Source organism: Nerophis ophidion, linkage group LG23, assembly GCF_033978795.1.
Source record: "Nerophis ophidion isolate RoL-2023_Sa linkage group LG23, RoL_Noph_v1.0, whole genome shotgun sequence".
In the NCBI taxonomy this organism is placed as follows: domain Eukaryota; kingdom Metazoa; phylum Chordata; class Actinopteri; order Syngnathiformes; family Syngnathidae; genus Nerophis; species Nerophis ophidion.
This window is the reverse complement of record NC_084633.1, coordinates 31,429,413-31,445,521: the sequence shown is the minus strand read 5'-3', so window position 1 is coordinate 31,445,521 and position 16,109 is coordinate 31,429,413. Positions and strand designations below refer to the sequence as shown.

The 16,109-nt window shown below is 41.5% G+C and overlaps 2 protein-coding genes across 6 annotated transcripts in view; both read left to right on the top strand.

Moving 5' to 3' along the window:
* The window catches only part of LOC133541069 (thyroid hormone receptor alpha), a 303,323-nt gene that overhangs the window by 240,002 nt on the left and 47,212 nt on the right, over nucleotides 1-16,109 (top strand). For all 5 annotated transcript variants that reach the window (XM_061884148.1, XM_061884146.1, XM_061884147.1 and 2 more), the window contains one exon: nucleotides 14,301-14,362. In XM_061884148.1, coding sequence (XP_061740132.1) covers nucleotides 14,301-14,362 — 62 coding nt within the window. The remainder of the gene's footprint in view (nucleotides 1-14,300; nucleotides 14,363-16,109) is intronic.
* Nucleotides 4,745-10,623, top strand: LOC133541068 (uncharacterized). Its single transcript, XM_061884145.1, has 2 exons — nucleotides 4,745-10,046; nucleotides 10,458-10,623. The coding sequence occupies exon 1, from the start codon at nucleotides 5,204-5,206 to the stop codon at nucleotides 9,947-9,949; it is 4,746 nt and encodes a 1,581-aa protein (XP_061740129.1). The 5' UTR covers nucleotides 4,745-5,203; the 3' UTR covers nucleotides 9,950-10,046; nucleotides 10,458-10,623.

Here is a 16,109-nt window from a genome sequence, read left to right as displayed (position 1 = left end):
TCCTGTCATTGTGGCGGATGTTGAACATCTTGAGCTGTTTGTTGTAACTCTAGTACGGTCCATTCCTGGTTTCTATCTGTGTTTATTTATAGCTTCATGTGAAGCTTTAATGCGTGTGCTAGCCACAATGCTAAGTTTTTATTACCCCAAACTGTTTTGACACTTGACGACTGCTCAGTGGCCTAGTGCAGTGTTTATCAACCAAAGTGCCGAGGCACACTAGTAGTAAATCGCCATCAGACTGCACAACTCCTCTATGACGGTTACGGGGGTATTGGGATGATATACATATATATATATATATATATGTATATGTATATATTTATGTATATATATATATATATATTTATGTATATATATATATATATATATATATATATATATATATATATATATATATATATATATATATATATATATATATATATATGTATAAAGTATATATATATATGTATATGTATATATTTATGTATATATATATATATATATATTTATGTATATATATATATATATATATATATATATATATATATATATATATATATATATATATGTATAAAGTATATATATATATATGTATATGTATGTATATGTATATATTTATGTATATATATATATATATATATATATATATATATGTATATGTATGTATATGTATATATTTATGTATATATATATATATGTATATGTATATGTATGTATATGTATATGTATATATGTATGTATATGTATATGTATATATATATATATATATATATATGTATATATATATATGTATATGTGTGTGTGTATTTATATACAAACCCCGTTTCCATATGAGTTGGAAAATTGTGTTAGATGTAAATATAAACGGAATACAATGATTTGCAAATCCTTTTCAACCCATAATCAATTGAATGCACTGCAAAGATAAGATATTTGATGTTCAAACTCATAAACTTTATCTATTTTTTTTGCAAATAATAATTAACTTGGAATTTCATGGCTGCAACACATGCCAAAGTAGTTGGGAAAGGGCATGTTCACCACTGTGTTACATCACCATTTCTTTTAACAACACTCAATAAACGTTTAGGAAGTGAGGAAACTAATTGTTGAAGCTTTGAAAGTGAAATTCTTTCCCTTTCTTGTTTTATGTAGAGCTTCAGTCGTTCAACAGGCCGGGGTCTGAGTACACTGAAGGTTGTGATATAAAAAACTTTAACACTCTTACTAATATGCACCACACTGTGAACTCACACTAAACAAGAATGACAAATACATTTCGGGAGAATATCCTCACAGTAACACAACATAAACGCAACACAACAAATACCCAGAATCCTTTGCACACATGACTCCTCCTGACTATATTATACACCCCCGCCCACCTCAACCGACGCACGGAAGGGGGGGAGCGAATTTTGGTGCTAGCGGTGTGTATAATATAGCCTGAAAGAGTCATGGATGCATATCATTCTGGGTAATTGTTATGTTGCGTTTATAATGCGTTACAGTGCGGATGTTCTCCAGAAATGTGTTTGTCATTCTTGTTTGGTGTGGGTTCACAGTGTGGTGCATATTAGTAAGAGTGTTAAAATTGTTTATATCACAACCTTTAGTGTACACTGTGTCACCCAGTATGCCTTGCAGTCGTGTACATGTATCTGCGGAAGCCACATACAACATGTTACTGTACTGGCAAGATGTTTGTACATGTTGTAGAAGGCGTCAAAGGCAATGGCTTCATGGCACGCCCTTATTACTGTTATATGGGTGACCCGCAAATATTCGTGAAAATGATTGCGGCTCCCTTTGTCTTCTTTAATATGTGAAACGGGTCAAAATGGCTCTTTGAGTGGTAAAGGTTGCAGACCCCTGTTCTAATATTATAAATCCCGCCTCTCACCTGGATAGTAAAATATTGGGGACATAAACTGAGAAGTTAGTGCACTTTGATGGACAATTTAGACTCAGAAATGGCAAAAAAGACCCGAAAAGATGCTTAGTTTCACCACCATTATATAGGTCATTCTTCATTTAAATGGAAATATATCAACATTCTAACAGTCGGCATCCCAGTGAGAGCGGACATTGTACAGTTAGTGGTGTTTTATTATGTTTGTCCTTCATCAGTGTGTAGTCTTTGTCCCTCATCAGTGAGTAGTCGTCTGTGCTGTTGTTAAAGGCAAACTTTGTGACACGTCTGTAAAAATGTATCGCCGTATGTTTGAAATGAGCTCAATTTGTGCAGTAAAAATGACATGTTATTATGATTGTGCCTGTTAATACATTACATACATACCTACAGCGTGTATATAAAACCTTGAAAGAAGTGCTTGGATGTTTTTCAAGTGCTTTATAGGCAGAATAGAGAGACTCCCACTGGCTCCATTGTAAGCAGACTTTTGATTACATTTATTAACGAGTTAGAATGCATTAACAAAAAGAAAAACATGTGTGTTCTTGTATTACATAAGGATTGCGAATGATTGTGAATGACACAATTCCTCTTAAACCATATTTCAAAACCAACCCATTGTTAGGTTGTGAGGGCCGCCCCAAAAAAAAATCTGTTTCTCAGCTGTGGGGTTGCGGCGGTACTAGGTTGTATTGTACTTTTCCACCACCTGTGGCAATCAGAAGAAGTCCATCCATTTCTACTGCGTATTCCCTTTGGGGTTGCGGGGGCGCTGGTGCCTATCTCAGCTACAATCGGGCGGAAGGCGGGCTACACCCTAGACAAGTCGCCACTTCATCGCAGAATCAGAAAAAGTCTGGAGCAAATGTCATGGAGACACTATAATGACGACCAGTATATTTTTTTATTTTTGTAATTATACCTTGTTATTTTTATTTAGTTATAGTTTTTTTTTTTTAATTGATCTATAAATTTATTATGAATATATTTAATGCAGTGAGTGCCTTCTTTTGCAGTACGTTTGATTAGTATTTGTTTTATAATCATCCTGACCATCCTGTACATACTGGTTTATGTGTTTAAAAAAAATAAATCTTTGTGTTTAACACGTTTTCATTTCATTTGACATGGTTTTGACCCGTTAAATTGTAAGTCGGTTAGATATAATTATTGAATATGATAAAATCAAGAGTAAGATTACTCATTTAATTATGAATATTTGAGTGGGCCCCAGCCCCTTTGTAGTGTAAAGGTTACCAACTTTGCAGGCAGTTTTATTTTCCATAACTTTATCCCACAGCTACTATCTACATTCAAAGAGAAGACAAGTGGTGTGTCAATTTCCTCCCTGATAGCACCCAGCAAAATATGCATTATTGCATTAGGGTGTAGTAATGAAGTGATGCCATTTTTTTTCAGCGGATGTAGAATGCTGATATGCTGCTTGTGTTTCACAGCTCACCTAGCAGAGTTCATAGTGACCGATGAAGACGCTTTCCCACAGCGTTAACTACCCTGAGCGTGTGCACGGCAGTAACACTAATATGTTGGTTCAACCGTGAAGAACAGCGAGCACTGAAAATGAGACCTCACTGCTTGTTTTTCTTCTAATTTCTGGGGATGAAGAACAAAAAAAAACGTGCCCATTTTAGGGAGCAAAGGGTAGAAACGGTTTTAAGAACAGAAGCATAGGTGAGGGAGAAAGAAGTTGGAGAAAGGAGCAGGGGAAATGTGAGTCAACAAAATGGCCATGAAGGAGGAGACTAAAGAAAGAGACTGAAGAAACATGATGGTCCGGAGAAAGGAGGTCATCCAAACATGATAACTGGGATCTGTGAATTTTAAAACATACAATTTTGAAATATAAAATATACACTGTCTCTCACAAAAATGAGTACACCTGCAAATGTTTTATATTTTAATTAATTACAACAATGTGATTGACTTGTCCTTAAAATGTTATTTATAACTCAACGGAAAGCCATTAAAGTCTAAATCGCAAGTAACAAAAGTGAGTAGTGTACACCAGGGGTGCTTCAATTTGATATCGATATCGACAAAAAAACATTTATCGGCTTGCATATAATACAAGCAGTCCTGCAGCGCTTTTAGTTGTGCAAAGTGTCATGCCCGGCTCTGCCGGTTAGTGTTTGGGGCACTTTGGTCCTCCGACCCGCAGGTGGAGCTGTCGGTTGCTGCCGGTTAGTGTTTGGGGCACTTTGGTCCTCCGACCCGCAGGTGGAGCTGGTCTGTGAAGACGTGCAACATCTCAGAGGGCTGCTGATTGGGCGGCCTATAAAAGGCCTCCCAGCAGCATGCTCTCGCTCTCATGCCCTCTCTCTTTCTCTCTCTCGTCCCACAGGCACATTCGTTTGGTGACCGTATGGTCACGGCAACGACGGCCGGGATTAGCACCACACTAACACCCTTTTGGACAACACTCATTTACTGATACATTCCTTGGTTAATTCACATTACTGATCACTGATACATGTTGTAAAATAAAAGATCTGTTGGCTAAAATGTACAAATCGGTGTGGTCTCCCTTAATGTTACAGCCACTAACAAGCCAGTGGTTGTGACATATGGGGGCTCGTCCGATCTTTGGTAGTAACTTTAGGCTATGGTAATTCCTTCTACCAGCTATGGCAGCGTAGGAAGGTGCGTAGAGCTCTTTGTATTGAGTATTCCTTCTACTGGCTTTTGGAGCGTAGGAAGGTGAGTAGAGCTGAGTTACTAATTGTGAACTGCTGAAAGTCAGTTGGGGCCTGTTATCAGTTAGTTAATTGGGGGATCTACTGATTTGTACTTTTGAGGCTTTGTTTGACCATGCAAGTTAGGTAGACACTGAATTGTTTGTTCCAGCCATCTTGGTTGAGTTTCATTGCAGTTTGTAGCATTGCATTCAGCCTCTTAGGAGCTGTCGCCTTTATCCCCATCTAGTACGGGTTCTAGGTTCCTGCTGTCACAGAGCCTGGGCGAGGGCACCGCCTTGGAGAAACGGCTGAATCGGCTTTGTCGGGATGGTACGTCTCCACAGGTATTGGTGAGTAAATGATCCTCGTCCTCGGGCTCTGTGTGAAAATAGATTAGTCTAGTGGGGGGAAAATGTTTAGGGGGATGCTCCGAGGTTAGTTTGCTGTGTTAACATAACTGTAATGTTTTAGAGACCTGGTTAGATTGGTTGGAGAGAGAGAGCCTAGCGTAATTAGAGCTAGTTTTTGGTTGGGTTGTTTTTTCAGTAGTTTCATTGTTGGTTTGGTACAGTAGCCAGATTGGTACTGACGGCCTGGGTTGAGCAGGATGGAGGCTTTTGTGGAAGCACCATCTGAGAAATTGTTGTTTGCCCTTAATAAGGAACAGTTGTTGCAATTGGCAGAAAAGTATGGCATGGAATTGTCATCAGCCATTAGAACTGGTAAGAAGGGACCCTTGCGTGACTCCATTCACGAGTTTTTGTGTGAGCAGAGCATTTTGCCTTCAGGAAAAGGTGGTGACGCTCATGTGAAGGGTATGTCAGAGCCTATGCAGTCAGAGAGGGTAGGCATACTGACTTTTGAGCAACAAAGAGAGATGAAGGCACTTGAATTTGAGTGGGCGCAACAGGCTAAGGAGAAAGAACGTCTTTTTGAACTGGAAAAAATCAAATTAGAACGAGAATTGCAACAGCAAGCAGATATGGAGAGACTCAAATTTGAAAAAGAAATAGATTTGAAAAAAGGTGAAATGGACCTTACAGTACAGCTTGAGAAAATTAAAATTGAACAGGATCGTTTGAAACTAATGTCAGAAGGTAAGATTAGTGGAAATCTGTCCGGGTCAAGTATGGATAGCATGGTAAAGTATGTTCCAAAGTTTGACGAACGTGACCCAGACGTGTTTTTCTCACTGTTTGAACAGATGGCCTCTGACAAAAAGTGGAGTGAAGAGGATAGAACGGTGCTTTTGCAAACTGTACTAGTAGGACGCGCACGGGAGGCATACTTGGCATTAACACCTGTTGATAGGCACAAGTATGCTGAGGTGAAAAAAGCGGTTTTGAAATGTTATGAACTGAATCCAGAAGCTTACAGACAACGTTTCAGAAACTGGCGTAAACGTGCTAATCAGACCCATGCTGGAGTGGCAAGAGAGTTGAGTACTTATTTTAACCGGTGGCTCACTTCAGAGTCTGTCTCAACTTACGAAAATTTGCGTGATTTGTTGATTTTGGAGCAGTTTAAGAACATTGTACCAGATCGAATTGCAACCTACATTAATGAGCAAAAGGCAAAGTCAGTGGAGGAGGCAGCCTCGCTTGCTGATACCTTTGTGTTGACTCATAAACGTAAGCCTTACAGCAGTCCTCCACGGTATAATAGCCACCAACGTTATGATCCTGCTCGTTCTCCTCCACAACGTTCTCCTCCTCGTTATGGTCGTAGTTCAAATCGATCCAATTATGGCAATTCCAGTAATGTTCCTAAATTTGATAATGGAAGTAGCAAATCTCGCCCAAGCCCGACGAATAAATGTCATTACTGTTTGCAGGAGGGACATTGGAAAAAGGACTGCCCGCTGTTGAAAGGCCGTAAATCTAATGCCAAGGTAGCTGGGTGTGTTTCTGTTGTGCATCCAGTTGATTTTGGCGTCTCTGATCTAACACCGTTACCTCGTTTGGAAGTTCATTGTGAGCAAGTGATTGAAGATGGTGCATCTGTGTCAGACGAGCAGACGAAATCAGTAGAGTCAGCTGCGTCTGATTTCGCTCCATTCATTAGTGATGGCTGGGTGTCATTGGTTGGAGAGACACAAAAAGTTCCAGTTAAAATCTTAAGAGACACTGGGGCATCTGAGAGTTTCATTTCTGGAGCAGTTTTGCCATTTTCCACAGCATCTGACACTGGGAAATGTGTTTTGATTAGAGGAATAGGCATGCAGTCATTTTCTGTACCGTTGCACAAAATTCACTTGTGTTCAGGATTTGTGAATGGGGAGGTGACTATTGCTGTGAGACCGTCTCTGCCTATGCAGGATATCCATGTAATTCTGGGGAACAATTTGGGTGGGTGTTTAGTTTCTTCACCTCCAGTTGTTACACCTGTACCGCTATCTGTAGAGGAGCCAGACGCGTGTTGTCAAGAATTCCCAGAAGTGTTTACTGCTTGTGCTGTGACTAGGGCAATGTCTCGCACGCAGGCGCAATCGTCGGATGTGTCCAAATCTGTGCCTTTTTTTGTTCCTGAGCTGCCCGAACCTCTGTCATGTCAAGATTTAATTGAGGCACAAAAGAATGATCAGAGCTTTGAGAAATATTTTGCCTTAGCTTCTACTGATCCAACGATGGGTTACTTCATTCAGAATGGCGTTTTGCTGCATACGTGGTTGCCAGGTGTTGATCCTGAAGTGGCAGGTCAGGTGATTCAAGTGATGGTACCTGACAAATACCGTGATTTGATTTTGAGAACAGCCCATGGAGCAGAGTCTGGGCATTTTGGAGTTAAGAAAACCTACCGACGTCTTTTGGAACATTTTTACTGGCCACGGATGAAACGCCATGTATCTAGATTTGTCAAAGCATGTCATGTTTGCCAGGTTGCGAAACAGAGTACTCCCATTAAACCTGCACCACTTCAACCTATTCCGTCTGTTGGCACACCATTTGAGCATCTCATTATTGATTGTGTAGGTCCACTACCCCCTTCGAAATCTGGTTGTGTGTACCTCTTTACCATCATGTGCCAGGCCACTCGGTATCCAGCAGCGTATGCCTTGAGAACAATTACCACAAGGTCAATATTGAAATGTTTGTCTAAATTCATTTCTGTCTTTGGCATTCCGAAGGTAATTCAGAGCGACAGAGGGTCTAACTTTACCTCCAGAACATTTGCTGCAGCGTTGAAGTCGATGCAGGTGAAGCACAATTTGAGCAGCGCGTATCACGCACAGAGTCAGGGGGCATTGGAGCGCTGGCATGCCACGTTGAAGTCTCTCTTGCGCGCTTACTGTGTTGAGATGCGGAGAGATTGGGAGGAGGCGTTGCCATGGCTCTTGTTGTCTGCGCGTGGTGTAGTTCAAGAAAGCACTGGTTTTAGTCCAAATGACCTAGTCTTTGGCCACAAAGTCCGGACCTCACTGTCTGTTTTAAATGCCAATCTGGATCTGCAGAACACTCCCGTCAGTTTCACTGAGTATGTAGATGGTTTTCGTCGTAGGCTGTTGCTTGCATGGAAAGAAGCAACCGAGCATTTGACTAAAGCTCAGGTGAAAATGAAGCTGCGTTATGACCGTAAAGCGAAGATCAGAGTTTTCAATCCAGGTGATCAAGTTTTAGCTTTGCTGCCCATTCCGGGGTCACCATTTACAGCAAAATACTCTGGTCCATTTACGGTTATGAGCCAAGTGTCAGATCTCAATTATTTACTGTCAACTCCTGATCGTAAACGATCACAGCAACTGTGTCATGTGAATTTACTCAAGCCTTACCACTCTGCAGGTTCCGACAAGGCGGGTGGGATTGCTGCGAGTCCAGTGGGTCTAGCCGTTGGGGTTGGGGAACCGCTCAACTGGCCGGAGGTGGCAGCTTGGGATGAAGTGCGCGCACCTGATGATTCAGTGTTACACGGGCGCTTAGATAATACTCAGCAGTTAAAGGAGCTAGATAGTCTCCTTGGTCATTTAAGTGAGGTACAGCGTAAACAGTTGTCGGATTTGATTTTTGAGTTTTTGCCTTTGTTTTCCGACACTCCAACCTGTACCACACTAATTGAACATGACATTGACACACAGGGGGCCCGCCCAATACGACAAAGATTTTATCGAGTGGCTCCCGATAAACAGAAGAGTATGGAGGACAGTGTGCAGTATCTGCTTGATCATGGTCTCGCCAAGCCATCTTACTCCAGTTGGGCATCGCCATGTCTACTGGTGAAAAAGTCAGATAACACCTATAGATTCTGTACGGATTATAGGAAAGTAAATGCTGTGACTAGACCAGATTCTTTTCCATTGCCACGTATCGAGGACTGTGTGGATCAGGTTGGGAGTGCTCGTTATGTCAGCAAATTTGATTTATTGAAAGGTTACTATCAAGTGCCTTTGACGCAGAGAGCGCAGGAGATATCTGCATTCATTACCTCTTCCGGTTTGTACTCGTATACTCGAATGAGCTTCGGTTTGCGGAATGCTCCTGCAACCTTCCAACGGCTCATGAATAGGGTCGTTGGGGGGCTGCAGGGGTGCGCGGTTTATTTGGACGACGCCGTTTGTCATTCAGACAGTTGGGACGAACATTTGGCTCGCATTCGAGCGCTTTTTCAGAGGTTGGTGGCAGCAAACCTCACAGTAAATTTAGCGAAATGCGAGTTTGCGCGTGCCACAGTCGTCTATTTGGGTAAAGTAGTCGGCCAGGGGATGGTGCGGCCCGTTAACGCAAAGGTGGCAGCTATTGATAATTTCCCTGTGCCGGCGACGAAGAAAGAACTTATGCGCTTTTTGGGTATGATCGGGTACTACCGCAATTTTTGCTGCAATTTTTCAACTGTTGTATCTCCTCTGACCAATTTGTTGAAGGGTGGCGCCAAATTCATTTGGTCGGAGGAGTGTCAGCAGGCTTTCCAGAATGCAAAGCTTTTGTTAACATCAGCTCCGGTCCTGGCTGCACCCAAACTGGATCTGCCATTCCAGCTGCAGGTGGATGCAAGCCAGGTGGGAGCAGGTGCGGTCCTCCTGCAGGCTGATGATGATGGAGTAGCCAGACCGGTTTGCTATTTTTCAAAAAAATTCAACAAATACCAATTTAATTATTCAGTGATTGAAAAGGAAGCATTAGCATTGATTTGGGCATTGCAAAACTTTGAAGTCTATGTGGGAGGGGGTCTCCATCCAATTGTGGTCTACTCAGATCACAACCCTCTCACTTTTCTACAGTCTTTCAAAGGGTCCACCAACCAGCGCCTGTTGCGCTGGGCACTGTTTCTGCAGCCATTCCACCTGTTGATCCGCCATATTCGCGGGGTGGAAAATGTAATGGCTGATGCGCTCTCTCGGGCTCTGGACCAGGAGGTCTAATCATCTCCACTCACTCCTAACCTGCGGTTTTTCTCTGTTTCCCTTAAAGGTCGCTGTCCGGGTACCAGGATTTGCTGGGTGCAGGGAAGGTCGGAGGGTAAGGAGGGTGTTTGGGATGGTTTGGGTTCTGGTTGGTCTGGGGTGGAGGGGAGGTGCGTCATTGGGACTAGAATATAGCTACTGGGGCTACTGTAGGTTTTGGTTTTCTATTTTTTGATGGTGCTTCAGAGACCCAGTTAACACGGGTCTCTGTTTTTAAGGGGGGGGATGTCATGCCCGGCTCTGCCGGTTAGTGTTTGGGGCACTTTGGTCCTCCGACCCGCAGGTGGAGCTGTCGGTTGCTGCCGGTTAGTGTTTGGGGCACTTTGGTCCTCCGACCCGCAGGTGGAGCTGGTCTGTGAAGACGTGCAACATCTCAGAGGGCTGCTGATTGGGCGGCCTATAAAAGGCCTCCCAGCAGCATGCTCTCGCTCTCATGCCCTCTCTCTTTCTCTCTCTCGTCCCACAGGCACATTCGTTTGGTGACCGTATGGTCACGGCAACGACGGCCGGGATTAGCACCACACTAACACCCTTTTGGACAACACTCATTTACTGATACATTCCTTGGTTAATTCACATTACTGATCACTGATACATGTTGTAAAATAAAAGATCTGTTGGCTAAAATGTACAAATCGGTGTGGTCTCCCTTAATGTTACAGCCACTAACAAGCCAGTGGTTGTGACAAAAGTTAGACAGACAGTTCACATTGAAATGTCCTCCAACAAGCACAGAAATGTGTTTTTTCTTGTATTTTAGTCAAGTAATATACACAAAATAAACATGGTAGGCCATAGGCTACTGGGAGCTTGCAGCTAGACAGCAACCAAGCACACAATAGCACACAAGCTAGATATACTGAATGTAATAAGTGTCCTTAAATAAACAACTTTGCAGTCTAAAGCATAACATTGGTCAATACAAACATATAAAATGAATATAGTTGCATATTATTACGGCTACAAAGTCTCCAAGGCAGACGTGTATTAAAAAGTTTCCAGTAAAAATCGTGTCCGCATCATTCGACTTAACTTAATTATTGTGGCCACTAAAAGCAATTATGGTTCTACACATTTAATGACACGGTCATACAGGCTGTACTTTGACTACCTTAAATTGTTTTATAGTGTATTTTTCCAGTGTTTTCAGACATTTGGAATATTTACAGTAATGTGTGACGTGACCTCCCATTTTGTGAGGTTTTCTATTAAAAGGCTGCAAAGATGAGCAAATGCACGATCCATAACATGTTTGTTTGTTTGCATGAAGCCTGAAAAATTTCCTCATTTAAAACTCAAAACACAAAGGCAGTTTTTAACATTTAGTAAAGGATCAATGAAATACGGCTGACGGTAAATGTGGGAGTATCCGATGTTGTTGAAAGAAGTACCGTATTTTTCGGACTATAAGGCGCACTTAAAATCCTTTTGTTTTCTAAATAATCGACTGTGCACCTTAAACCCGGTGCGCCTAATGTATGGAATAATTCTGGACGTGCTTACCGACTGCAGAGCTATTTTATTTGGTACATGGTGTAATGATAAGTGTGACCAGTAGATGGTAGTCACACATGGGGACGGGGTGGCGCGGTTTGGAGAGTGTCCATGCCAGCAACCAGAGAGTTCCTGGTTCGATCCCCAACTTTTACCAACCTAGTCACGTCCATTGTGTCCTTGAGCAAGACACTTCCCTCTCGCTCCTGATGGGTCGTGGTTAGCGGCAGCTCCCGCCATCAGTGTGTGAATATGTGTGTGAATGGGTGAATGTGGAATTAGTGTCAAAGCGCTTTGAGTACCTTAAAGGTAGCGCGATACAAGTATAACCCATTTACCATTTACACATAAGAGATACGTGTAGACTGCAATATGACGCCAGTAAGTAAACAACACCAAAAGTTTAAAAATCCATATAAAGCAGGGGTTTCAGACACGCGGCCCGAGGGCCAATTGCGTCCCGCACCTTGATATGTAAATTTAGTATAAGTGTGGCCCGCAAGTTTTATATGAATGTCGCTTGATAGCCTCATATTTGTCATATTTGCTATAATTACCAACCCTCCCGAATTTTCCGGGAGACTCCGGAATTTCAAGGCAATCATTCAAGGGTAATCATTCCCGCAAACATCTGTCAGTTTTCACCCAACAACAATGTGCAATGGGTGCCGTGTTGACACTGCCTTTGATGCCCTCTAAAACTTGTACTAACAGCGTACCATTCCAGACATTTCTGTATTTGGCTTTTATGAAGTCATAGCATCCACCTTTTCATCAAACGAACAACATACAGTCTGAGCCACATGTTCTGCAAGGTTTCTGCAAACACGTGTCAGTGACTACAAGGCATACTTACAGGTCACACTGACGGTGGCTGTATAAACAAGTTTATTACTGTTACAAATATGCGCCACACTGAACCCACACCAAACAAGAATGACAAACACATTTCGGGAGAACATCTGCACTGTAACACAACATAAACACAACAGAACAAATACCCAGAAACCCATGCAGCCCTGACTCTTCCGGGCTACAATCTACACCCCGTTACCACCAAACCCCGCCTCCCAACTCTGAAGCCTCCCCCCTTGCGTCGGTCGAGGTGGAGACTTAAGGCTGCAAGGTGTTCTGGTTATTTCTTCTGTTGTGTTTATGTTGTGGTACAGTGCAGATATTCTCCCAAAATGTGTTTGTCGGTCTTGTTTGGTGTGTGTTCACAGTGTGGCGCATATTTGAAACAGTGATAAACTTATTTATACGGCCACCCTGAGTGTGACCTGTATGGCTGTTGATCGAGTATGTCTTGCAATCACTCACGTGTCCACCAAAGTCTTTTGCAGTCTATAACTAGGCAGCACTTTGTTAATATGATGTTAAGTCTAAAGCAATGACATGTTGTAGAAGGCGGCAAAGGCAGTGCTAACACGGCACTCTTATGGTATTGTTGACTGGGTGAAAATCAGGACAAATATTTGGACAACGCATACCCCGGGAAATTGTCGGGAGATGCACTTAAATACGGGAGTCTCCTTAATAAAAAAGGGAGGGTTGGCAAATAGGTTGCTAGGGTGGGGAAGCCGCTCAAAGAAGGTGAATTCATTAAAAAGTGCATGTTAGATTTTTTAAGAAATCTTTCCTTCTAGCCCAGCCTCACTCAGTGTCTGCATCCAGTGGCCCCCAGGCAAATTGAGTTTGAGACCCCTGATTTAAAATAAAGAACATTACACATGGCACTCAAAAATCTGTGAAAATGTTTTAGTGTGACTTGGAAGCCGCACCGCTTGATGGGATTGTCCACTCATTGCAGCTACCGTAGTCAGAGATACAAGTATTATTATGGTGCGTATATAGGGACCGCAAAATGGCACCCATTGGCAGACATATTGCCTGGTGTTTTGTTTCACGATATTAAGCAAAATAAACTTTTCTTATCTTCGGTACCTGCTGATGTGTATTTGTGATCTGCATAAGTCATGAAAATTTGCGCACTTCCGCCATTGTAGTCTATGACAAAGACGTAGCCAATAAGCTTCTTCTTTTTTACTATCTTTGTGTTATGAGACATTCACCCTCTGCTGTTGCCATTTGTAATATAAAGTAGTGTAAAGTTCTAACATATATCTCACTCTGGAAAGGCTAAAAACCACCACAGTAGTGAGTTTACATAATTCACTCACAGAACTTTAGTTATAGAAGAGTTCTGGTCAGATGGTTTTTCACGGGACACATTTCCTGCGTTGTTGCACTAGTGAGCCACGGATGAGAAGATGCTGCTCCGTTATTGATTGAAGTAAAGGCTGAATGTCATGAAAACAGTTAGCTCCATGTTTTGACACTTGCGTTCCCGTCCTTGCACGCTACACCGCTACAACAAAGATGACGGGGAGAAGACGCTGTTGTCGAAGGTGAGCCACGTAAATAAGACTGCCCACAAAACGCCACATCCTGTAGTGACGGTCAGAAAGCGACTTGAAGATAATCTGTAAAACATAATCTATGTAACATTATGACCAAAGAACCACCATCACATATTATGTAGACCAAAAGATTGTGGTCTGCATAAAATCATAATATGACCCCTTTAATACACTTTATAATCCGCTGCCTTTTGTATGAAAAGAGACCTGAATAGACCCGCTCATCGGCAGTGCGCCTTATAATCCGGTGCGCCCTATGGTCCAGAAAATACGGTAATTACAAAAAGTTTTAGGTCAAGTCACCTTAATATATTTGAAGTTTGTTGAACCTGTACCAAACAATGATGAAACTTTAGTGTCCTATTTTAACATCCCCCCTTGTCTGGTCCTCTCAGGTGGCTTGATGTGCCGAAGAGAAAGAGGAAGAACAGCCAGTCTTCAATAAAGAGCATGTCTGGTAAGGACGACTCTTTTCCAGCTTGGCCCATCCGTACTTTTGTTCCGAAAGAAGTCTATTCATGCTCGATGCAGTCTTTTGATGAGACACAAAGTCTTTTTAATGTTTAGTGCAGCTCATCATATTACAGCTGACTCCCCCTGGACTGTGAATAGTATCCCACTGGTGTCTCGCTATTTCCTGCTATTGTGCAACATGAATAAGCCCGTGATGGTCGCCAAAATTGAAGAAGCTCATTTAAGCCAAACACAGAATTGGAAAAAAAAAACTTTAGGAAGCTTAGACTCATCATATTTATCTATAACAAACTAATGTCTTCAATAATATATTTTTTAAATCGCTTATCAATTTTGTAAAATAAGGTGGCGACTTGTCCAGGGTGTACGCCGCCTTCCGCCCGATTGTAGCTGAGAGAGGCACCAGCGCCCCTAGCGACCCCAAAGGGAATAAGCGGTAGAAAATGGATGGATGAATGGATGGTCATAGCATAATACATTGGAACACATTTAGGTTGACGCCCCTCGGACTGACTGAGTGACATCAACATCAGCGGTTGTGGAAAAAAACGAAACGAAAAGTAACCACTGATTGCTCATTTACTTGTGACTTAAGACATAGGGAGAATGGATGATCATAAATAATTAAAATAAATGTGGTTTTCCTCCATTTGTGATTTTTTTTATTTACTATATTCCGTTTTTATATGATATTTTATGGCTTTGCTAATTTAGTTGCATGTTTTTACTACAATGACAATAAAGCTTTCATACATGTGCAAACTTTTCTTCAATCTAAACTGTAAATTCAGTCTTAATACGGCAATGCTTTTATTTTGAAGCTTTCTTTACGCCAAACAGGAAGTCACTGTGTGCACATTTTAATGCTGTGTGGATAAATAGCAGTTGTGCTTCTGCTGTTTGATGCTGTTTAGCAATAATGATAAAGTTAATCATAGTACAATACATATAAACATAAATGAACCCATTTTTAATTGAAATTATGTTTTATTCATATAATTTTGACAAAAGAGGTCGACCGTCTATGTCTACATCAACTTAAGCAGGCACTTTTTTAGTTACAAGAACACTGGACCACGATTGATTAGTTATGTTTTAATCCTTTATTAAAATGTCCCGTCATATACGGCGTGGCGCAGTGTGGATAGTGGCCGTGCACAACCCGAGGGTAAAAAGTGTGTGAATGGGTGAATGTGGAAGTAGTGTCAAAGGGCTTTGAGTACCTGGAAGGCAGAAAAGCGCTATTAAAGTACAACCCATTTACCATTTATTTGTATAGATATATATACCCTTTATATATATATATATATATATATATATATATATATGTATATATATATATATATACTATGGGGCAAAAAAGTATTTAGTCAGGGACCGATTGTGCAAGTTCTCCCACTCAAAATGATGACAGAGGTCTGTAATTTTCATCATGGGTACACTTCAACTGTGAGAGACAGAATGTGAAAAAAATATCCAGGAATTCACATTGTAGGAATTTTAAAAATTGTATTTGTAAATTATGGTGGAAAATAAGTATTTGGTCACTTCAAACCAGGAAGATTTCTGGCTCTCACAGACCTGTAACTTCTTCTTTAAGAAGCTCTTCTGTCCTCCAGTCGTTACCTGTATTAATGGAACCTGTTTGAACTTGTTATCTGTACAACAGACACCTGTCCACAGCCTCAAACAGTCAGACTCCAAACTCCACTATGGCCAAGACCAAAGAG